The sequence below is a fragment of the Eublepharis macularius genome, chromosome 5, assembly GCF_028583425.1.
Source record: "Eublepharis macularius isolate TG4126 chromosome 5, MPM_Emac_v1.0, whole genome shotgun sequence".
NCBI classification, from domain to species: domain Eukaryota; kingdom Metazoa; phylum Chordata; class Lepidosauria; order Squamata; family Eublepharidae; genus Eublepharis; species Eublepharis macularius.
The window spans coordinates 142,939,277-142,964,343 of NC_072794.1; the positions used below are offsets into that span (position 1 = coordinate 142,939,277).

At 46.1% G+C, this 25,067-nt stretch overlaps 1 protein-coding gene across 3 annotated transcripts in view; it reads right to left on the bottom strand.

The window, feature by feature from the left end:
- Positions 1-22,304, bottom strand: part of DBNDD2 (dysbindin domain containing 2) — a 36,376-nt gene extending 14,072 nt beyond the window's left edge. The window contains exons 1-2 of one of the 3 annotated variants that reach the window (XM_054981007.1): positions 9,835-10,278; positions 8,708-8,844 (exon numbers count right to left, since the gene is read on the bottom strand). In XM_054981007.1, coding sequence (XP_054836982.1) covers positions 8,708-8,744 — 37 coding nt within the window. In that variant the 5' untranslated portion in view covers positions 8,745-8,844; positions 9,835-10,278. Of the gene's footprint in view, positions 1-8,707; positions 8,845-9,834; positions 10,279-22,103 lie in introns of those variants that run through there. The other 2 variants (XM_054981006.1, XM_054981008.1) reach the window with 2 other exon arrangements.
- Positions 22,305-25,067: the final 2,763 nt, after the last annotated feature.

Here is a 25,067-nt window from a genome sequence, read left to right on the forward strand (position 1 = left end):
TCCTGCATAAACATATGTTTGGCTTGTAGAAGAAAAGCTACCCAGAACACACATGAACAGCAAGGTGGATAATTTATAACAGAGTTGGCATCATATTGAGAGAGGCTTTATTCCCCTGGTACACACATTTCAGCTAGGCTTACCATTTGCTTGCTTATAGTGGGCAAACTCTAGGTAATTCAGTCATCCGCCAATCCCCAGATGATTGGTGGGAGGATTGCAGACCAACAAAATGGGAAGTATGCAATTGGTGTCCCCATGTGATGACATCACTTCTGGCATGATCCAGCAGTGACGGTGTCACACCAGGAATGATTCTTTAGCACTCAGCCAAAAACTGCGCCGGGGGGGGGGGGCGGGGCAGAAGCAGCGATATTTTTTGGCTAAGTGCTAAAGAATCAGTCCTGGCACAATGCTGTCACTTCTGGGTCACACTGGAAGTGATGACATCGTGTGGTGACAAGGATTGCACACATACCCTCTCATAAGTTCCACTCACCCATTCCACCTCCTGCCAGTTGCCAGAGGGGACCTGGCATCTCTAATGTCAGCCCTTGTCCAACAGGTTTTGCTGTTTCAAAAATCTACAAAATCCATTTACTGGTGGTGAAAATTGGATGAGCATGTCCCTTCATGAGCAGCAATCCTTTTTCAAATGACTTTCAATTGTCCAGGGGAAAAATGGTCTGTCTTCAGTCAATAATCTACATAGTTGCTTCAGATGTAAACAACAGTCTGGGGAACCAATGAATCAAGATACTTGGTTCTTCTCAAACTCTCCAGTATATTCTGTTCCCTTCTAGAATGCCTGTTAATGTTATCCTCTTTGGTGAAGAAAGATAATCACTTGTTTCTGGAAAAGGAGACAGCAGATCTAAAGCAATAGTCCGTCTATTTCTATAATAATGTTTTTGTCTGATTAGCTCTTCTACATCAAACTTTTATGTTGTCCGCTAAACCTGTGGTCAGATAGAACCTTATCCTAAGCCCATTTTAATATTTTATAATCTACTAGTCCTCATCCACACCTAACTTTTAATTTAAAAAGGAGAGATTTAAACTCTTCCTCTCCACATATGAAGTCCCTTACTTTCTGGTCTGAAGGGCTCATCTTATGTGCTCATGTTCTGTTTCCTTTGGTGGTAGAAAGTGACGTCAAGTTGCAGCTGACCCCTGAGGAGTTTTAAGGTAAGAGATGAGGAGGACTTCTTTGGTGGCCTCCCATCTACGTACTAATGGCCAACCTTGCATTTCAGAGATCTGATAAGATCAGGCTAGCCTGGGCCATCCAAGTCAGGACACTGTTTCCTCTACCTGATCCATTAAAAAAAGCAAAGGCAACCCCACCCCCCCAGTCTATGGTGGAAATGTTAACATTTGCACATGTACTAAAAACAAATGCTAAAATATTTCCTATTGCTATAATTCAAAGCTGAACAGAGGGTTTAAATGTTATTCCATTGTGTCAGTAAATTTTTAATTAAGCTTATCAGGCAAGATCTATGTAAAAGACCTAAGTTATAAATTCGGGTTTACCAAATTCTCATTTGTTTCTAAAGTTGTTGAGATCTTTTAAAGGATTCTGCTTGGAATAGAATTTACAGCCCAGATTCTGTCTGGTTTATTCTGTTCCAGGAAGCTAGCAGACCAAAACAAAGATCTTGGCAGTATCACTTAGATTCCCTTTTAAACTAATTGAGCTTGCACAAGAGCTGAGCACAATTGCAAAGAGTTTTGCTCTGATTTAGCTCTGGGCAACTAATTGCTGACAATAATAGATTGGAAACTGATGGACATCAAAGCTAAGTGAAGGACTGGTTTTCAAAGGGAAGGCAGGAGACCAGCCCTTGGATACCTTCTGATTGAATAGGAAAGATGCCAAGCCCACTTGTTCCTGAATTTTTTCATGTCAAGATGTTCATATTTTCCTCCTCTCCCAGCATCACCATTCCCCAAGCGCATACGAAAATGCACCCTTGTATATTTGCATAGATAACCTGATGCCCGCCTACATGAAAATCCATTCTTTTCATTTTTTTCCATTATGCGAACACAGGGCAGGCAGAAAGAGGAAGAGGACCAAACTTTGTCAAGGAACAAAAATGATGATAGCCTGTTATGAACATCTTAGTTTGGGGACTCAGAGAATCAGTCATCAACAGCAGCAGCAGAGGAACAGCTACGCTGCGGCACTCTCGGACCAGATCTGTGGGTTTTTCCAAAGCAGATACTATCAGACGCCTCCAGGCAGGCATCAGAAGCCTCTCAGCATCTCCATTCAATAACTCTTGATGCTGAGACAGGCTTGACTGGTATAAGGAAAATGTGATTATTGAGCTGGGCAGTGCCATAACCAAGGAAACCAAACAAACAGGGACCGTTTTCATTGTTTCTGCCTCGGTCCAAGCAACCATGTCATTGCTGTAGGGGAAATTGCAGCCCAAGAGCAACAACTGTTGAACTTCATACTGGCTAAGGAGAATGGGGGCTGGAGGGTTCTCAGGGTAGTATATCTCCACTGGGGACCTAGATACTGAGAACCTAAGTTCAAGATTTTTTCTTAAAAAACAAACTTAGGCAATCTAGCTGCAGCGGATGGAAACCAAGCCACTAGAATCACCCCTGAGGTTAAAGGTCCCCCACTCAGGACCCATTCTGAACACATGCACACATAAAGTTGCCTTATGCTGAAGCTAAGGTTGCCAACCCTGTCTTGGGAAATTCCTGGTGATTTGGGAGCCTGGGGAGGGAGGGGAGGGACCTCAGCAAGGTATAATGCCATAGAGTCCACCTTTCAAACCAGCCATTTTCTCCAGGGGAATGGAACTCTGTAGTCTGGAGACCAGTTCTAATTCCAGAAGATCTCCTGGAGATAGATCATTCATCTGTCAAGGCTGGTAACCCTATGGCTGCAACTTGACAGCACTTTCTACCATCATTGTCTATTCAGACTGGCAGCAGCTCTTCAGAGTCTTAGACAGAGGTCTTTCACATCACTTGTTACCTGATTTTTTTAACTGGAGATGCTGGGGATTGAACCTGGAACTTTCTGCATGCAAAGCAGATGCTCTAACACTGAGCCACAGTCCCACCCAAAGGGAACCTGGCTGCAGGTGGGTACCTGAATTTATGTCTCCTAGATTCTCTGGATCGTATTACTGTGGTGTTCCTGTTGGTTACACTACATTAGCTAGCTAGAATCCCTTTTTTGATGAGACAGTTATGTGTGTAATAAAGCCCATGAGACAGAGAAGGAAGTAGCTGAAGCAGGAAGAGATCAGAATGTAATTTAATCCCAAATGCTCGATGAAGCAAGAATAGGTTAGCCCAGGAGAAAAGCAATGATTGCTACCTAGACTTCTCTGGCTAACAGTTCCTGCAGATCCCAGCAATAGTGAGAATGCATAAATGTATTAAGAGGGTATCCTTAGTGTATAAAGCTGGTGCTATTAAATTCTTTTTTTTAACAAGGGCAGTTTCCATCTAAGACCCAGCTGTGTCACAAGTGGAATCCATTACTAACTGGTTAGACCAGTCAGCTGTTTTATTCAAGTTTTCCCAGGGAAAGTGGCCAGCAATTAAAACCAGAGCAAATGGATGATGAAAACCGCTGGGAGGAGGATTTATAGATTGCTGTGACAACTCTCCCTCCAAGGCTAAGCCATGGGGCAGCAGGAACTGGGGCTGTTTAATTTTATGATAGTATGTTTTTTCTTGCAGTAGAGTATTAACCCAGCTACCCTCCCTAGACTGCAGAGCAATGACAGGGTTAGAAATAAATTGTCTCAGTTGTGGTCAGGGCTAAGTTTGTGTCAATTGTATGAGAGTGCAGGAAAAAGTGTGGAGTGTGACACTGAGCACAGAATTTGGATTCCTGAAAATTTGGGCTTTCATTTATTTTGTAGCAGCAAACTCCTAGTCTTCATGGCAGCAAAGATCTGCTCAAAGGTGTGGACAATGCCTGACCAAGTCTCAGGCAGATGAAAAATTTTCAGATGGACAGGGATGAAATCTCTTGTCCTCCTCATAAGTGGCAAGAGAAATTATAAAATTATAAAATGCATAATAAAATATGCAAAATATGCAAAATTATGTGAATCAGTCAGTTTATACAGGTCGTAAAACTGGCTTTTCTTGGAATAGAATTTAGAAAGCCTGATGCAGAACTGTATGTTATTATAGACTAGCTTAATATCTGTGCTTTGCTAGAGAATTTAACTACTTTAAATCCAGTTATAATACTTAAGGGTATGTAACATTTTTGGTTTGTGATTGTTTTTTTCAGTTGGCAACCCTAGTGAACTTTTAGGGAAAGACTGGGAGGTGCATTTTACCTCAGGAGAAGACATGGTCACAAACTAAAAAAAAACCAGAACCACGTTATTTGTGGTTCATAGCATTCCACAAACCACGAACCTCCGACCTTTTCCCACTCCGACCTTTTCCCACTTTTCCCAGTGCGGGGTCTGTGAAACTGATAGCCCCTTTCTCCTGCTGCTCTGGCTGTCAGTTTCACAGACCCCGCACTGGTTTCAGCCCATCGGCTGAACCCAGCGCAGGGGCTGTGAAACTGTCAGCCTCTTTCTCCTGCTGCCAGAGCAGCAGGAGAAAGGGGCTGTCAATTTCACAGCCCCTGTGCTGGGTTCAGCGGCAGGGTCTGTGAAACTGACAGCCTCTTTTCCTGCTGCCTGGGCTGTCAGTTTCACAGACCCCTCACTGGGTTCAGCCAATGGGCTGAAACCAGTGCGGGGTCTGTGAAACTCCAAACCGGCCATGGAATGGTTGGAAAAAGTCGTTTGTTCTGTTAAAATGTGGCCCCACAGAACGCATGTTTCTCTGCAAACGAACCAGTCGTTCCATCTGGAATTTTGTTCCATGGTTCATTTCATGCCCATTTCTACTCAGGACACATTCAATGACTCCCAATAGCAACTACATACTGTTTAGTATGAGAACCAATCAGACCACATATGCAAATGACCTCTGTGTTCCAACTGTCTTGGGGGGGGGGAGATGAGGTGTGGAATTTTGTGAGCCCCAATCAGCCCGCATATGCAAATGACCTTGAAAGGCTGGCCCAATTAGGGAAGAGTGACCAAGCTGGTAGTGGGTGGGGGTGCAAGCAGGTAGCAGCCTGCCAGCCACACAGGGAAGCTGTATCCCTTAGGGGAAACATATTTTACCCCTTTTACCCCTTTAGGGGCCCTGATGTGAATAGGCCAGGAGAGCCTGATCTTGTCAGATCTTAGAAGCTAAGCAGGGTTGGCCTTGGTTAGTAATTGGATGGGAGACCTCCAACAAAGACCTGGGCTGCAGAAGCAGGCAATGGCAAACCACGTCTGTTAGTCTCTTGCCATGAAAACCCCACCAGGGGTCGCCATAGGTCAACTCTGTCTTGAGGGGGAGATTTCATTTACCCCCTTAGGGGGCAAATTTCTTTAAATCCCTTCTTAGTGGGTGTTTTACATCATGAAAGGAATGTTCTCCCCAAATTTTATGTTTTTATGTTTCCAGGGGTTTGGGCTGGGTGTTGATGAGTCAGTCAGGACACTTGTCTTTATATATATAGAATAGATACAGTTCTGGTTTTAGATCTTAAGATTGTATAAGGTAAGCCAGATACTCTTCCCACTATTGTGTGTAGTGTTGATTCACATTCCTCACATTTCATTTGTATGAGGTGCTTCCTGCATCTTTGACCATTCTGTTATACTGGAGCAGATAGACATGGTTTTTAATCAGAAGCTGACATGTGTCCAAAAACTTCAAGCAATGCTACAATAAGTGGACTATCCCTACTTTGGAATTTTTTCTGAGAATTGCACACAATTATATAATTTCAAATTCTTTGCCTCATAGGAGCACTTGATGACATGGAGAGGGCCAGATTAGCTAAGACATGGGAGATCCACAACCCAAGATCACCACCACCCCTTTTAAAGAAAGACTAAATGAAGGTGCTGAGGATGGGGAATTCAAATCCGGGACATGATACTTCAGGGGGGTTGACCCGTGGCTGGCATGTTTTTATTGACTTTATTTTATAAACATGTTTTCTTTTATTGGCTTATTTTTATTGGCATGATTTGTTTTTATTGCCTTGTTTTACTGTCTTGGTTAGCTTTGTTTTATTGTTTTAGTTGTGACATGCCTTGAGCAGTTCTGCTGTAAAAGTTTTCTAAATAAAAAATAGCAATTCTGTCTTATTCTTCTCCATCTGCTATTTGCTCCACAATAGAGCAACATAGCAGTTTCATTCCAAATATATAACAGGTACCATACACAAAAGCAAAACTACAAGCCAGATATAAATGGGTACATCTGGATACAAACTTAAGCAAAGTGAAACGAACAAGGATGAAGAGGGAGAAAACAGTAGGCTCTATCCGGAGGCAATGTCTATGATGTCTATTTCTGGGTTTTCAGACTATGTGCTAACTTTTGCACCGGATTCTGCTTACTGTCACTGAGACTTTAATTCCAAAACTATAGCTAACCAAGACAGGAATATCCTTTCACTTCCTACACGAATACAGTTTCAAAGAAGTTTATCCTTTGGACTGAAATAACGGAGAGGATTCAAACACAGGTGCTCAGCTAGATGCACTCTGCTCTAAAAAAACCAAAATTCCACGCCAAGAACAACTGAGCTCAGCAACGTTAGTTATCTAAACGTGCATATACTTCTCACTTGATGTAACTGGCACTGCTTTTTCTGGTCCCCTGGATAAACAAGGAGCAAGACGCCTAATTCAGCTCCACCTAACCCCAGTTCTGAGATTATACAGTTGCATCACCTGCATCCTTTTAAGGCTTCATAGTATGAAGGAGCTGGAAACTTGGGCCATTTCCACATGGCTTACCTTCTTCCGGAAAACAGCATCTTCGCACACGAAATCGTGTTAGGAAGATGATGTTATCGCGCAAAATCGCGCTAGGAAGACGTCATCCGTCTTCTTGCACGGTAACAGCATCTTCTCGTGTGATTTCGCGCGTGATGATGCTGTTTTCCGGAAGAAGGTAAGCCATGTGGAAATGGCCTTGATTTTTCGAACGAATGAAACGAACAAACAAACGAATCCTCAGGAATTAATAAAAGGTTCTCAAGAATTACAAGCCCCTTACTTTATAATATAGTTTTTCTGTATATTTTCTACACATTTTTCTACACAAAATCAGAGGATGCAGAAGATCTTTTCAAGCATTATATAACAAGAACTTCAGAATACCCAACCGACCTGCATTTTGGTCGAGAATGTCTCCAAAAACAAGTCTTTGGCATGGTTGCAATTAGAATTTCCCCTTCCAATGGGGCAACAATTAAAGCTGTGTGTCCATCGTCAGACTCCGTGAAGGGCATATTCTATTCTGAAATTAAGTTTTTGCCAATGGGATACACCAAGAGAATATCCTTCTTTGTTCAGCTGCTGCCTGCCAGTGCCACCATGGTTCAACGCCACAGTCCCTCTGCCTGCAGTCCTTGGCTCTTCATTCATCTCACAGCTGCCCCTCTACAGCATCTCCATGACCTTGCACCTCATTTGGGCACAGAAGGAGCCCCAGAACACATTTTGAATGCCAGGGTTCAACCCTGCTCCAAGAGTCAGCACTACTGGGCAGCCACTGAGCCCCATGAGCTTTGGGAGGACCTGCTGCCAGCCCCTGAGATTTGCATGTTACGGAGGACACAGTTTTAGTATGAGGAAGGCACATTGGTGTTTTGCCAAGGCTCTCCAAAACCAACAGCCATCCTGGGCTTATCACTGAAATAATAAAGAAGTGAGTGTTTCATGGCTGGCTCAGAATGCTTTTATCTAATAACCAAGAAAGAACAGCCAGCCATGGAACAAGAGGCTGGAAGGAGGGCTTCTGGTTCAGATGGCTTGGCTTTTAGGAAGCTCCAACTCTGTCCCCCTGTAATTAATTCCTAGAAACATAGAGCTGGGAGGGACCTCAAGTGTTATCTAGCCCAGTCCCCTGCACAACTCAGGAAATTCACAGCTATCCCTCCCCACCTCCCTCAATGACCCCTGCTCAGAGGAAGGCAAAAAGCTTTCAGGATCCTTGGCCAATCTGGCTTGGAGGATAATTCGGCATTACCCTGGGCATATAAGGACCACGAGTGCCAAGCACTGGCTCATCCCTTCATCCTCCCTCTCTTGATCTGTGTACATTCATACTAAATCAGAGAATCATCATAGCTGTCAGATGACCATCTAGCTGCTTCTTAAATACTTCCAAGGCAGGAGAGCCCATCACCTCACAAGGAAGCCTGTTCCACTGAGGAACTGTTCCGACTGTCAGGATGTTCTTCCTAATGTTTAGCCAAATACTCTTTTGCTTTAATTTTAATCCATTGTTTCTGGCCCAACCCACCGGGGCAACAGAAAACAACTCTGCTCCATCCTCTATGTGACAGCCCTTCAAATACTTCCTAATTTCTTCCATCACTGAATAACCTTATGACAGCGCACAGTAGGTCTGCCCTACAACGGCTCTCCTCTTCCTTCGCCCAGGCAGGACAATTCTAAGAATAAAGGAAATGCACCAGGAAGCTGGGCAACAGGAGAAACTGGACAAAGGGAGATGGGACGGATTAGTACGGTGTCAGTGGATGCCAGGGCTTTCCTCGCACAAAATGTCTTTATGCTAAAGCCAGAGTCAGAAGAGCAGTGTCAGGATTTATTCCCTGTGTAAATGAACAAACCTGCTGATAAATGCCCTGGTGAGATTTCATTATCCATCTGGGCAGCTGGCCACACGCTCTGAGCCGCCGTTATGTAAGTCACAGAGCTAGCAGGAGAGATGGGCAGCTGGCGACGGATCCTGACCACCCCAGGAGCACTGTGGGGGTCAGAGACAGTATCTTCGTTTAAAACCAAACCAAACCAAAAATTCCTTCCATTTATTTGGAGCAGAATGATTCGCAGGCATATTCCCCCCCATCTTTCTTTGCTAAGCCTGCAGCAGGAAAGAAGAGAGCGCACCATTCCTCTTCTCCATGTGACTGATGGTCACAATCTCACACACTGTCAAGCATTAAGATTGTCTCATTGGCATGGCATGTTCCCCACGACTGTTATGCTCTCGTGCACAATACCGGCCCTGTGAGCTACAAGGCAATTCAATCAGTCTTTAGAGGAAAAAAAATTAAATACCTGCCGCTGCTGGTGGCTCTTTCTTTCCCATGGCACCCAACCAATCAAGGCCTCCGTGCATTCACAGCTGGGGGAATGAGGCCGCACTCTTCCCCCTGGAATGCTGGCCCCCCAACACGCCTGCTAGCTGGCTTCCAAGAGCCTCAAATGGGCACCAGGCTCCCCACTGCCTCCCTAATCCTTCCGGCTTGTACAGTGGGCTCATTACGCATTGAAGACTGGACCTGAATTTAAGTGCAGGGGCCATAAAGAAGGAACAAAGCCAGAAACACGATCTGGGGATTTTCTTCTCATTTCTGTATTCAGGGTGTGAAGGCAAGTTTCTGCTAGCAGGAAGAAACTGGAAGTGGGTGGGTTGGTGACAGCAAGGGCTTCAAGTGCTACAAGCGCAGCTCCTGTCACTGCCTTTTATTTCTTCCTCTGGGGTGCTGTACACCTCTTCCATCTGTGCTAGTAGCCGTGCTCTGCGTCATCTCCAGTTGTGGGCAATTAGGCCCATAGCAATCAAGGCCTACAGACCCCAGTCCTCTATTTCAGCAACCTCAATGAGGCGGCGCCCCAAACTGTGGTAAATCCTCTAAGACTCCAGTGTTTCTAGACTTAGTGCTAAAAAAATGTTGCAGACAGCCATATTGGCCCAGGCAAATCCAAAACAAGAACAAAATCTGTAACATACCTTTTTATTAGAACCAACCAAAAGGTATCACACCGATTTTGCTGTAGCTAGTAAGACATCCCAAATTGCTCCTTCTTTCCCCTGCTTGGTATGCTTGGAGATAAACAAGTGCAGGTAATCACAGGCTGTTAAGAAGTGGAAAAAATACAAGTGTGGCCAGCAAGCAGTACCTCACGCTGTGTGGTCTGATGGAAAGATAGCTGAATGTGGGAGTTCACATCTCACTTAAGAAATGATTTCATTGTGCAGCGGCGGACAAGCAATGACTTGGATCCTAAAGCAGGCAAGCAGAGTCATGCTAAAAGAAGACAACCCACCCATCCCCATTCCAACCTTCTTTGCCCCTTGAAATTGTGCTTTTTCAGGTTGGTGGAGACAAAGGAACAAGTATGGGGAGCAAACTGGGACTCTGCAATAGGAGGGGGGAATTGACAAGATTCACCCTCACAGGCCCAAGCTACAAGTGACGAATGACACTTGCCTGGCAAGGGAACAGACTCACATGTATTCCTCCCTGTTCACTTGCCATTCACTTGTTCTCCACTTGATCAAGTGGAGAGCAAGTGAATGGCAAGTGAACAGGGAGGAATACATGGGAGTCTGTTCACTTGCCAGGCAAGCGTCATTCGTCACTTGTAGCTTGGCTCTCAGCCAGCCAGCCATGCTGTTGGAGGAGCTGCTGCTGCACCGGCAGAAGAGCAGCACAAGAACCAAGCCGTAGCCTTCCATGTGTAAAATGGGAATAGCCGTGACCTACCAAAGCTGATGTCAGGATGAATAAAATCAAGATGACAAAGGAAGCTGATGTAGCACAGGAGTCACCGAATTCCTTATTCAAGAAACACATCGGGTAGTCCTAAGCAAACTGCTGTCAGCCTCAGCTGCCCAGTTCTATCTTATTCCAGAAAGGAATGGTTTTAGAAAATGCTGCCAAACACATTGAACAGAATTTGTGCAAAAATGTTGGCCATTTCCATGCAGTTGTTTGCCTAGAGTTCAATGCTGGTGGGAAGCAGGGCCCTTTCCTGCTTCCCTTGAGCATTGTGGTGCACCCGGGCACCTCCCATGCCCCCCCCCCCAGCTTTTCTCCACATTTTGTCAAATCTGCATTGCTTCAAAGCTTTGGGAAAGATTGCAGTAAAGCCTAGATGGCTGAAATGTCTGTGGGAAAGTTTGGATTTCCTCACATTTTCCCCATCCCTTTTCTGTTTACTTACTTACCTACCTACTTCCTTCACTTATACCCCACCTTTCTCTCCTATGGGAACCCAAAGTGGCTTATATTGTTCTCCACTCCTCCATTATATCCTCACAACAACCCTGTGAGGTATGTTAGGCGGAGAGTGTGTGACTAGCCCAAAGTCAATCCAGTGAGCTTCCACAGCAGAGTGGGGATTCAAACTTGGATCTCCCAGATCCTAGCCTGACACTCTAACCACTATACCACACTGGCTCTCTAGCATTATATTGATATAATGTTATAGCAATATGTGTAACACGTTCTTAGCTTTCTTTTATTTTTGAGTAAGTCTCTAGTCCCTTTTGTTGCACAGATATAAGGAAAAAGGCATATCTCTGCAATGAAAGAAGTTATACACTTTTTAAAAATAAAGCTGGGAATTTAAAAAACCTCAGAGGCTCAGAGGAGCGGAGTAGGATTTGTCATTCCTTTGCTGGAGGTGGGAAAGCCCCCACCCCAGTTGCTGCCCCCAACTCATCTGGCCAGCATGGGAAAATGGGGGGGGGGGGTCAAAGGGGGAAGCAGACTACTTACTGGCCTGAGCATGCGTTCACAGGTGATGTAATGATATCACTGACAGATGCACTGATGTCTCTTCCTGTGCACCTAGAAGTGACATCAACTCATAGCTAGTGAAGCCATGGGTTTGGGGCTACCAGAGTTTTTGCCCCCAAACCAGATCAGTTCTGGTGGGCCAGTGATATGATGACATCACTTCCAGAAGTGGTATCATTACATGGCCGGCAATGGCGGCGAGCATGCATGAGGGCCAATATGTTTTTCCTTTACTGTCTACCATCTCTCCTGGCAGTTGGCCAGGGATGACCTGGCAACCCTGGAGGGGAGAACGGCCGCTGCCTGGGGGTTGGTGCTGGGAAATGATAGGAAAACCTGCCAAGTGGAAGCCCGCTGCTGCTGCACTGCATTGGCAGCTGCAGCAGCAAGAGGGAAATTAGACATGCCTGTCCCTGTGTGGAAAACGTTGAGAATGGAAAATAGGATCAACCCAAGGGCTCTAGAGGCTACTTGGATCTTTTGCAGAGAGCAGTAAACAAGGCCTTCCCCTGACCGAGAGTTGATAGGATTGTCTGGTTGGATTTCCACTGGGAGTGGTGACATTTGTCTTCATTCCTGATCCTGCTGGGTCTGTAATACAAATGCCCTCTGTGTACCGAGCAGAGCGATTGAATGTATGTATGAATGAATGAATGAATGAATGGGTGGGGGAGGAGACTTGTTATTGTAGGCATCAATCCAGGGGAAGATGGGAGAAGGCTTTTATTCATTTCATGGTTTTTTAAAAGTCCTTGAACCCACCCAACAGCTGGGATAACAACTCTAATGGAGGTGGGGCTGAGGACACAAGGGTTTGCAAGATATGTATCACTTGGGTGCTATTAAGGTTGTAGAATTTAGGTCTGGGATGGGGAAATGACACTCCAAGGCCCACATTTTGGATTTCCAGTCTAGGGTTCATTGCCTGGTTGCTGAATCTCAACAAAGATATTGCAGAGCTGGAAAAAGTACAGAAGAAGGCAAACACGATGATCAGGTTGTTGGAATACCTTTCACATGAGGACAAGCTAAAGAGTCTGGGGGGGGGGGGGTTAGTCTAGGAAAACGATGACCAGGGATATTTTTGTGGTGGTACTCACTGGTACTCTGTACTACCAGCTCCTTTTGAGGGGATCTCCCAAGTCCCCAAATGGAAATTGGTGAAAATCAATGCAACCATATATATGAGTACAGATACCTTTAGAAAACTGAAAATGAGTAAGAGGGGATATGGTGGAGGTTTATTAAATTATGCACGGGGTGAAGATGGACAGAGAGAACTTGTTTTTTCTTCCGTAATACTGGAATTTGGGGCAACCTATCAATCTGACAGGTAATCAAGTCAGGGCAGACAAAAGGAGCCACTTTACTCAGTGGAATCAAGTTATGGAATTTACTACCAGTGGATGTCATGAGGGATAAGAGCAAAGATCGCTTTGAAAGGGGATTAGACAGATTCACATAGGGCAGATCTATCAGTGGCCATAATGACTAAAGGGAATCTCCATAACCAGGGGCAGTAAATCTCTGGATACCAGCACTAAGAGGCAGCATCAGAGAAGGCCCTGCTTCATCTGGGGCAACTGGTTGGCCAATATGTAAAACACGGTGTTGGACTAGATGGACCCCCAGTTTGATCCAGGGATCTTCTTATGTTCTTATGCCCACCCAGAAAGTGACCAGTTCCCCAGATCCATTCCGATTGCTGTCACATCCCTTTGGACCCTCCTGAAATAAGATCGTCATTTCCAATATGAAAAATGGAACTTTCAAGCAGGCTTGAGGCTGGACCGCTGTTGCTTTACGAACAGGTGCTACTGAAATGACGTTTTCCATATCTAGTTCCTCATTCCTCCACACCCCAGCTTATAAATAACACCTGAGATGGTTTTCGCAAAGGTAGGCAGGGCATTTGCAGCACAGTTTGGCCAAAGATAACCAACAGATATCTACATCTCACTGATGCTTGTTTTCAAGCAAATTTAGACAGAACAGCTTTTGTGGAGATGAACAGCTGCCATCAGGGCTGCTGAGGGCCCCAAAGGCCCAGAGGCCCTCCCCAGTCCTCCAGCTCAAATGTAGAAGGACACACATAAAGTTGATTAGAACAAGTTTGTTGCAACTATACACCAGCAGCACATTGCTCAGCTACCTCGGCCCTGCCTCCATGCTGTGGGTCTTTCTCCTCCTTCTGTATGAATAAGACTTCTCCACCAGCTACATGATGTTCAGAAAAGGAGTTCAAGGCCATCTCCAAGGCAAAGACTGAGAATGTCTCTACATAAGACATCTTACACAAGGACGCTCAAGTAGAGGGAGATGCAATGTTAGCTGGGAAGCGTAGTTTAAAAAGACAGAGACAAAGGCTCTGTCAATTTCATCTCTCTACACAGAGCAGGCAGAGATGGCTCCTCAGAGTTTGTTCATCTTTGCCTCCCCACCTTCCTATAAGATATATCATGTAGAGAAACTCTGAGACCCAGCAGAGAAAGAGAGCAGGATCAGGCATCACCCAACCTTCATCACGCTCACTGGTGTCCGTGCAACAGCTTCAGAGAGAAACAAGCCTCTCCCCTCTCCCTAGCCCTCGGACTATTAATCAGGACCTCTCAGTACTTAATCCTTAGTACTTTAGTGCAAAGTATCTGTCCACTTTAGCAATCAAGCCTTTGAAAGAACTAAAGACCACATTAGAATTCACTACTGAAAGCTTGTTAGTCCAAACTGATTTAATTTGGACTCTAGAATTTCCTGCCAAACCAACACCGCCCCCCCCCCACCAGGGCAGCTCAGGCTGTCTTCAGCAAACCTCCTCACCACTCTGGGAGTTCCCTCTCTTTCCTTATTTGGACATGTTCAAAAGCCCTTGTAACTTCCCCATCCAATCAGGTGGCACACCTGTTCGTTCACCTGGCTGTCTTTCCACATTCCAAGGTAGGAAGAGAAAGAATCTTTGTGTTGCACTCAAGCCTCAGGCCCTATCATTGGAACAAAAATTCCAAGCTAAAAATATACATGAAAATCACTGTTTTAGGTCATTATTGTGATTTTCCAGAATGGAAGGGTTGCCAGATCCTGGCAGGAGGGTGGGGAACCCAGCATTTACCTTTTTGGACATCTTCGAGTACGTTCCCAGCACTGCACGATGATGTCACTTCCAGGAGAGATATCTTCATGCAGGCCCCAGGAGTGCTCTGGGGTTTTGCACTGGGCCGATTTGGGCCTCCAAAAGGGCTGAATTGGCCCAGAGTGAAACCCGAGAGCACTCCCGGGGCCTGCACAATGATGTCACTCCCAGGAGTGATGTCATTGCACTACACTAGGAGCGTGCCCCGGGAGGCTCATTTTTGCACCTTTTCCTCTGCTGGCCAGGTGAATGGTGGCGTGGGGAGGAGGGTGGGAGCAGGGGATCCCCTGCCCCTACCAGGGGACCAGCAACCCTAAGGAATGGCAACACAAATCCAGGATGCTTGAGAATTACGAAAACCCCTCCCTGAAAAATCTGTTGTTTTTTGTGTTTGGGCGTTTACTGTCAGGAGAGCAGCAGGTATCTCATTTTTCTTTGATTCTACTGATTTCCTGGGCAACGGCCTGGGGAAGGCAGTTTCTGACCAGTGCAAGCTAGATGTAGGGCCCGGCAGAACGGCAGTGGTGGCTCTCTCCTCTTCCCTTCCTCCTTTGTGGGGAGCAGAGGCCTTTTCCCCTCGGCAAGTAGGGTGGCTGGGGGCACCTTGTTCAGTGGCCTGTAGTATAGGACCCCTTTGCTTGATACTGGGGGGGGGGGCGTTAGCTGACAGGCAGCCCTAGCTCCCCTGCAATTTTGGTGTCATTTGTTTGAAAAACAGCCATTCCAGGTCCCCCACCCCCGCAAATGTCTCCCATTGGGAATAATGGCAGAGATGTGCAATAGGATGGGATGTGGTGGTTTTCTGAAAAGTACGCCTTCCCCATTTTGTGAAAGGAAACAACCGATTAAAACAAGGAAGGATGGCAAACATAGAATTTTTAGTGGAAAGGTCATTTTTTTCTCTGTCAGTCAGGACAGAAAATGAATAGGAAAATGAAATGAATGCAGTCAGTTTTTTAAAAATTTCCAGTGGCCAGCCAGCAGTCTATTGCTAGGCCACTGCTTGGCTGCCGTTTCCCTCCCATAGGAGTCAGCAAAGAGAAGCGTGCCTGTGCCCAGAGGCACCTCCTTATGGGCTCTGTGAAATCAAACCCGTTTGTTCAAACCGCTTGAAATGTAAGGGGTCTTTAGATTAGAGGGAGGACTACATTCTTTGCAAATTTGGTACTGTTGGCTTTATAAACAGCTGCCCCAGACCCTGAAATACATTCATCATTGAAATAATGGCTTGGAAACTCCTAAACATAAAAAAGCCACATAAATTGCCTAGGATAGGTAGACTGCTGTCATGTACTTTACACAGGTCTGCCCTCAAAATGAGCTCAGAGATTCCAGCTGATGCAGAACTCTGCAGCTCAGTTATTATCAGGAGCTAGGCACAGCATGCATGTTGCCCCCATTCTGCAGTCACTCCATTGGCTACCCATCAGTTACTAGGCTCAGTTCAAGGTTTATGACTATTACTCACAAAGCCCTTCATGGTCTTTACCCCTCATTTCTGCAGGACTGCCTCTCCCTTGTGCTCCACCACAGCAGCTTTGCTCATCTGAACAAGGCCTTCTGCAGATACCACTGGGCCGTTGGGCAAAATCAACAGCTACCGTACGTGCACATTCTCTGTTGTGGCCCCCATCTAATGGAATGACTTGCCTGAAGAGGGCAGGAAAGATCCCACTCTCTTGATATTCTGCAAACTATGCACAGCTGACTAATTCAGAAGGGCTTTTTTACTCAGGTCATAGGGCTGTGCTGTAAGAAATGGCTCGGAGAGATCCTTTGGTAAAGGGACAGGGACTGTGGACTATACTACTGGGTACTGGGTCTATACATAGGCTCCTGCTGGGTAGTTTCCACATAGATAAATATATCATGTTTAATTACTTATGCTTACTTTCATCAATGTTTCTCTGTATTTGGATTTATATTTGTTTTCATCTTTCTGAACCCCCTACTCTGTTGTATTGTTCACTGAATGACTCAGCTGTCAGTCGTATTGACTCGTACTTTGTAATCCACCTTGAGTCTCAGTAAGAAAGGCGGACTATAAATAAGATAAATAAATAAAAACAAGCAAATAGGTATCTATCAAACCTTCTTTACTCAGTGACTCTTCCTCTTAGGCAAGAAGCTTCTTGCCTTTCTCTTCTGGATTCATGATGCCCAGTGTGCGTGTAGGCAGTAAGAATATCTGCGACTCAACATGGGCATACTAGTGTTGAAGTAAGGTTCGTGTGTGCTTGAGTGTGCTAATCATTCCCATCAATCTCTAATTTTACTTTATTTGAGGTCTGGTAGAATCATATAGAATCAAATTTCTTTGTCAACAATCCTTTATTGTTGTAGGGTCTCTTCTCATAGCTGGGTATAAAATGTAAGCCAACAGCTCCTATAGTCTAGGAGTGAGCAATGGTAGAAGGACGGCTTGCTTCTTTATAGGCTGCTTTAGTACGCATTAGGGCCAAACAGGGAAGTGTGCCCCATTCACATGGATATATGTCAAGAGTGGTGATGGAGAGTGCCCTCAAGTCATAGCTGACTTATGGCAAGAGAATGAGAGAGGTCGTTTGCCATTGCCTGCCTCTGCGACCCTGGAAGTCTCCCATCCAATTACTAACCAAGGCTGACCCTGCTTAGCTTCTGAGATCTGATGAGATCAGGCTCACCTGGGATATCCAGGTCTGGGCATATGTCAAGAGTACACATCCTTATAAGCACACAGCTCCCAGGGCAACCTAGCCCCCCCTGACTATCGGTGAGCACATGAACATGCCTTATACTGAGTGAGGCCACTGATCTCTTATGGTCATATTGCTCTGACTGGAAGCAGCTGTACAGGATATTAAGTGGAGGTCTTTCACATCCTCTACTACTTCTTCCATTTTTTAAAAAACAAGATAATGGGGCCAGGGATTGAAGCTGGGACCTTCTGCATGGAAAGCAGGTGTTCTGCCATTGAGCTACAGCCCTACCCCAATCATTTGTCAGCAATATTATTATTTACATAGGTGGCCTTGAATTAGTGGTCTGACATCTCTTGCGGACCAAGCTTGAGACATTCCTCCTAAAGAATGGGGTTGAAAAGAGCAATTCAGAAGCACTGGCTTTGCAGGAGCTACTGTAGCTCCCAGAGGAGGGAACATCACTGAGCAAGGCAGGCTGCAGCCTCCCTCACACCCTTCTTCTCCATGGGGATAACTTGGGATCTACCTACACTGAAGGCTCCTTTTAAGGAGGATGAATTGGGCTGAAAGCAGCAGCTCAGAATCCATCAAACACCCCCATACAAGTGCTGCACACACCCTTCCTTTGGGATAGGATACTGCAGCAAAAGCATAAAATAATCTAAACCACTGGGAAAGGATGCATGGGGGTGGGAATGGAAGGCACGGGAGGCCATGATTTTGGCAGAGATACAGATAGAAAGGGGTGAGTTAGCAGTGGTCCCCTTGTGACCCTTCTCGCTGACACAAATTCATAACAAAAGCCAGACTAACCAATCCCCAAATCCCTTGAGTCTTGGAGCTAAAAATATCCCTACAGTGCACAGCTCTCTCCCCAGCCGAGATGACATCATAAGACCCTGCTATTTACAGGCCCAGGAATTGCTTTATATAGAATAGTGAGTAGGATAAAACCATGAAGTGTATTAAAGAGATGGACGGGCTCTCGAAACACCAAGGACAACAAATTATGGCAGTCCCAGGGCTGCGTTTTATGCAAACACACAGTAATGTCATCCTCTGCCTCGTTCAGTCCGGGGGCTGTTTTCTTTTCCTGGAACTATTTATAGGGAACTCTGTGTGCTTGGCTCTGGAGCAGCAAGGTTTCAGATGAGTTCCTCTTCTGGGGATATTTTCAATTCCCCTCCTCTCCCGGCTCTTGGCTGTTTTCTTAAAGGTCCCTCAGGCCTTAGGCACAACGTTAATGTGGATTAGACCAGTGGCCCAGACTTGAAGCTTAAAGGAAGTGCCTGAACTCAAGCTTGGAATGAAAGCTGCCCCCTTAAACAAGGATCCCACATCCCTTAATTCCCAGACACATGTAATCACTTGCTTTGCAGTGAGCACACAGCATTGTGCATATCCTCAGAGCAACTAAGTTCTCCAGCTGTCTGACACAGAATTTAAAAAGAAATCAAGATGCATGATCCAATGAAACTAGAGTGAAATTAACTACAGCAGTTGGATCTGCTGTGTTCTAGTGAAAAAAATGAAATGGTTAAATCAATTTTGCTAGGATATTATGACAGCGTGTTCCTAAGTGATGACCAATCCTTGGACAACATTGATCCTGGAATGCTTTCCAGTATAGTTCTGCTTCTGTATAATACAGGAAATGAAACAGCAGTGTTTGGGGGAAAGCTAAATAGGGACTGAGAAATGGGTGTCCTCTTTTAGGCACATCCAGGGCTGCCTACATTTTACAATTTGATTTCATGATAATACTAATCAAGACTGGTTTGGAGGCAAAGTCTTCAAGATATCAAAAATCTCAGTGTTCAGTTTCCGAAAAAGAAGTAAGTTTCTATCTCCTAAGACTTCCAATGCATGCTTGGAAATGTGCATCATGTTTGGGGCAATCTCAGAAGCATTGGGTAGGCCTGAGCAGGATTTATAGTGATCATATGGACTGTATAACTAGCAGAAGTACAATAGACAAAATGCTGGTTTGGGCCTCTAGGGCCTAGGAAGGGTTGCCAACCTCCAGGTGGGATCTGGAAATCTCCTGGAATTACAGCTGATTCCCAGACTACAGAAATCAACCCCTCAGGAGCAAATTGCTGGTTTGGAGAATGGACTTTATGGCATTATGAGGTCCCTCTCTCCTCAGGCTCCACCTCCAAATCTCCAGGAATTTCCCAACCCAGAGTTGGTAACTCAAGGCCTACAGACCACATCCTTACTGTGCCACCTCTCCTGTTACAAGGCCGTGGGAGAGTTCAACTCCTCCCGGCAGGGCACGTGGACTGTCCCTTCAGTGAGCAAGGCAAGATATGTGGCAGCTCAAATGAAGGTTTTTCCTGCAGTGGCCCTGCTGCTATAAAACGGACTGTCAATGAAGCCAGGGCCATGACATCTCTGTCCCTCTTTAGGAGAAAGGTGCAAAGCAGAACTTTTTAACGAAAAGCTTTCAGCTAATTTTCTGAGATTTTATTCTTATTTGTGATATAGCTTTTATGCTCCTGTTTAAATTATTGATCTTTGTTGGGAACTGCTTTGAGTAACAAGAAAAGAGATGTCAAAATCACCTAAGTAAACAATAAATGGGCACAATTCCTGTGTTGCAGAATTCAGCTTTTCTTGGGGCAGAATTTATGTTACCAAACCTACTGAAACCAACGGAGATGACATTGTTATGGAACCTCAGTTGCTATTTGCAAAATGAGGATAAAAGTAGCTTATACTTGTCATAAGGATTACTGAGATAATATATGTGAAGGGCTTTGAAATGCACTCCAGGTATTATTTTATTAGACGTATCTTTGCTATTTCGGATGGAACTTGGCCATGATATTTCTTTGGGCAGAAAAAAGTCTGATGGTCACCTTTGATTTAGCAGAAAGGTGCTTTGCCTATCAAATGAGGTCGGGAGTCGGCATGAGAGCCGCAAATTAAAACCTGGCATTCGTTGCTATGGTGAGGCTGAATTCACAGTTAGTGGATGACTTGGGTGCGGGACCTGCTAGGTTGAGATTACAAAGTGGGGCAGAAGGGACAGCATGTGTGGGTGGGAGGGGGGAATGATTTGCAGAGGGTGGGAGAGAAGGAAGTACAGCGTGCCTGCGCTTGAATCAGTTGTGAAAGGATGTGATGACGGGTGTTACTTAGGTTCTTGGGTGGCAAAGGAAGGTACAGTGTGCAGTGTGCGGGATTTGTGTGGGAGGCATACAAAGACATCACAGTCGATGAGTGGGCTACACATAGAGCCCACATGGTGATGGTGGGTGATGCACATCTGAAGGGGCAAGTGGGGGAGGGCCCCTCGGCCTGGCATCTCTTCCTAGGGGTCTCTCTATATTGATTGGTGAGCCACTAAATCAGAACCAAGCAGCACCCCCTGGAGAATGTGCCACAGCTATAGATTGTACTAAAGGAGAGCACTCAGGGGCTTGGGTCAGTGGGTGGGGAAATGATCCTGGAAGGCGCACAGTCATGTCCACAGAGACGAAGCACTCGCTGTTCTCATTAGAGGGGCAAGCTCTCCCTCTTGGAACCAAATTCTTTCCAGCTCATCCTTTTCCTGCTCACTGCATAGAAAGGAAGAAAGAAATTGTGTGTGTGCGCATGTGGAAAGGCTGGTCCAACACACCCACCTGATCCCTAAATCCAGAGCAAACAGAGTTTTCATGGACGCACTCGGATCTGCTTGTGTGCATTTGCATAATGCCAGCAAGGAAAAGAGTGGGACGGAGGTGCAAAGTCCACGGCTGACAGGTGTGTGTGTTTGGAAGAAAAAGCTGGCTGGAACAGATTGTGTGTGTAAAAGAGAGAGAAAGCGATAAAAGAGGCAATGCGAGTGTGTGAGTCAACTCCGCTGGAGAAGGGAATGCAGTGGGAGGCTGTTTGCATGTCATATAATACTAATGGGGGACTGCAATCACAATACGGTGGCTGGGAGGGTTCCCAGCTGTTGAGCATTAGGCAGAGGTGTGAAACCTCGGAGCTGGTGCCCAGAACAGACTCTCAGTGCTTGGTGTGATGCTGATTCAAGCCATATACAGTCGGGTTTCCCAAAGCAAAAAAGGTCGGATTCCTCACCTCTGAGCTGCTCTTGCCTGTGATTTATGTATTTAGATATTTATGTGCTGTTTTTCATCCCAGTGGCAACCCAAAGCAACATGTGAACATCATTCTCCCCTCCTCCATTTTTATTCTCACCACAACAACCCTGTGAGGTAGGTTAGGTTGAGAAAGAGGAAGTGACTGGCCCAATACAAAACAGCTTCCATAGCAGAGCTTCGAACCTGGGTGTCCCAATCCTAGCCTGACCCTCTAACCACTATGTAACACTGCCTTTGAAAGCAAAGGCTTCTGTCTCCTGCGTCTATAGAGACTGGCTGATGATTGAAGCCGGCGCAGGAGGCCGTCGGGAGTGCTCGAGGCAACTCTCCAGCCAGGCGTTTGGGGGGCGGGTGGGAGCCGTCCCGCCCTTCAGGTCCGCAGATGAGCGAAATCCTGAGCTGGGGTGGCATTGCCGCTTTGCCTCCTGCCCTGGGCCACGTCCTCCCCGAAAGGTACTGCAGAAGGTCCCACCCGTCAGAAGTTTGGGGCAGGACCTCTGAGGGTCCCCGGCTTGCCCCTTCCCCTTGCCCCCGACGGTCCCCGTTCTTGCAAAGATCAGACTTACAGGGCAGCCTCCTGTTCTGGCTGTGAGCTTCAGACATCGCCTCCCGACGACCGCTGGGCAGTGCCCGCCTCGAGTCCAAGGACCTTCCCGGCAGGTCAGAGGCGAGCGCTTCGGCGGCTCCCCACCATCGCCTAGTTCCCGGGAGCGCTCCCGCCCGGAGACTCCTCCGGCTGAGAGTGGAACTGGGGCTGTCTGGCGGAGGCTCGGGCAGGGCGTACCAAGTGCTCGATCGGCAAAGGGGTAGGAGGGGCAGCGGCCAAGGGGCCGGCCTGTGCTTCACGCCGGCGGTACCACTGCCAAGATCGGAGGCGGAGGGGGGAGGTTGGCTGGCTCCCGTTTCGCTATGATGCGCTGAGCGTGCCGCAGAAATCCCCCAAGAAATCCCGGCACCCACACGCGCCCTTCGAAAGGCTGGCTGGCTTTCGTCGCAGGCAGGCGTGCAAGACAAAACTCCGATTAATGGAAAAGATTAACGGTGGTTGCCTGGGGGTGGGGTGGGGGTGGGGAGAGGCTTCGAGGAATTGGGACTGGAGCAGGTTTTCTGTTACTTTTCAGCTTCTGCCTTCCTTACCCCGGGGCATAAACTGTAGCTGTGGGTTTGGCAAACTGAGATGGTGTGAAAGAAAGAAAGAGGTCGAATTTTTAGTTGATTATATACCCCGCTAGTTGATTATACCCCGCTTTTCTTCCCAATAGGCTTACATCATTCTCCCTTCCTTCTCTTTTTATCTTCACAACGGCCCTGTGAGGTAGGTTGGGCTGAGAAAGAGTGTGACTTGCCAGAGAGAGCCACTCAGTAAGCTTCCATGGCAGAACAGGGATTCGAATCTGGATCTTTGAGATCCTAATCTTACATTAAAAACACTACTTCACTCTGGCTTTTTGAGTACAGTCTTAGATGTACCATAGTACTTGGGGAAGGGGAACCCAGTGAGTGCTGTCTCTTAGGAACATGGTCCAGAGGGTTGTAACTCCTCTGTGTTCTCCCGTTTCCCCTTACCTAGCTCCTGGATAGCTGAGAAGGGGCACTGAATGGAGAAAAGCCATCCTCCTGGCTTTAGCTGTCCCACCTTTATTTATGGAGTGACTGTTTCTTTTTATACTTCATTGCAAACGGAATTCAGGCGTGTAGGGCAGGCATTTCCGTATATAAAGAAAATCAAGGTCTCCTTGCCTGCATGAGGTTGATATCAATGATCAATGCCCAGTAATCCTTGGAGCAGTGGAGAGATGATGGTAGATATTTTAAGACCAATTCTAAGCAGTTAATGGCCCAAGAGAGGAGTGGAAGGTTGTGATTATATAACTCCTACCTTAGTATCTCTCCTGTACACAGATTTCCCATGCTAGAAATCCTGTTCCTGATTTGCATTTACCATTAATGAATCTAATTCCTCTTTATGACTTTCGAGGTAGGCCTGGTTCTGAACCACCCCATCCCCAAAGCATGTGAACACACACACAGCTGTGTTAGCCTGAAATGAACCACTGGTCAATACAAGGTCAGTACTGTCCTGACTAGCAGCCACTCCCTGGGGTCTCAGGCAGAGGTTTACACATCACCGGCTTCCTGGATCCTTTAAAGAGAGGATGCCAGGGTATTAATCCAGGAACATCCTACATACAAGGCAGATGTTCTACCGCTGAACATTTGTGGCTAAGTGGACTGAGATCTGCACTAAAGACACCAGGTAGCATGTGGCTGCAAACCTTTGTTCAGTTTACTATGTATGGGAGGGGAATCACTATTTTCTCAATCTAGCCTACCTCAACAGGCTGTTGTAAAGCTGAAACCAGATCACTCTCACACACTAGCTCCTGGGAGAAAGAATGTCACTTTCTCTCGCACTGTTGTAATCCACCTTGGATCTCAGTGAGAAAGGTGGACTATAAATAAATCAATAAATAAAATAATACAAATGCACAACAAATAAATAAATAAATAACACTGGGGCATTCTAATGGGACAGAGCACTTCCCCTCTTTTCTTCCTTCCAGTTTCCCAGATGCATCCCTCTATGTGACCCGTTTCCAGGTCTGTGCAGTCAGTCCTCATGGCAGCCACATTAGGAGAAAGGGGGCAGGGCAAGAGAGGCGTATAGCTGTTGTTTGCTCCTGCTTTTCCATGGCCAGGCAGGCAGAACTGGACTTTCAGGTGGCCACCCTCTGCCCCACCCCTGCCTCTGTCTCAAAGATTACCATCCCATTCCCAGCTGAACACTGATACATTCATCTCTTTGCATTTCAGCTTTTCCCTCCTGACATGATAAGGCAAGCCCTGCTGCTCTCCTAGCAGCACTGGGTGTTATTATTTGAGAATGATTTTAATGGCTAGAGCAAGGTTCCTCAACATGGTACCTGTGGGCACCATGGCATCCTGCAGTACTTCCCTTGGCACCCACCAAGCTTTTCAGAAGATCAATGGGACCATTGTAAGGCAGGGCTTGTGATTGGCTGCCCTCATTGAAATGAAAGGGTTTCTTTGGTGCATTGGGAGGACTGGTAAGAACTGGTAAACACCTGGGATTTTCTTAATCAGTGTGAAGCTCCATTTCTTTTTCAGTTTTTCCTTCTTCCCAAGAGGTGTGAAGTATTCAGTTTGGCTCTACCTCCTTTGGCAGTCATTTTGGGATGGCATTCAGCATCCCCTCTTAAAATTTTGAAGGTGCCCACAGGCTCAAAAAAGTTAGGGGGCCCCAGGTTAGAGTGTCAGATTTGGCCAGGTTCAAATTCCCTTGCTGCCATGGACTCATGCTGGGTAACTTGGGCCAGTAACTCGTGGTCTTTCAGCCTAATCTACCTTACAGGATTGCTGTGAATAAATGGAACAACATATGTACCACGATGAACCCAACAAAAGAAAGGCAGGCTAAATTGTGATAGATAGACAGACAGTGGCCATTCACTATTAACTGATGTGGGTAATGCACACCTTGTACACATTTTTTTTTGCTTGCCCTATTC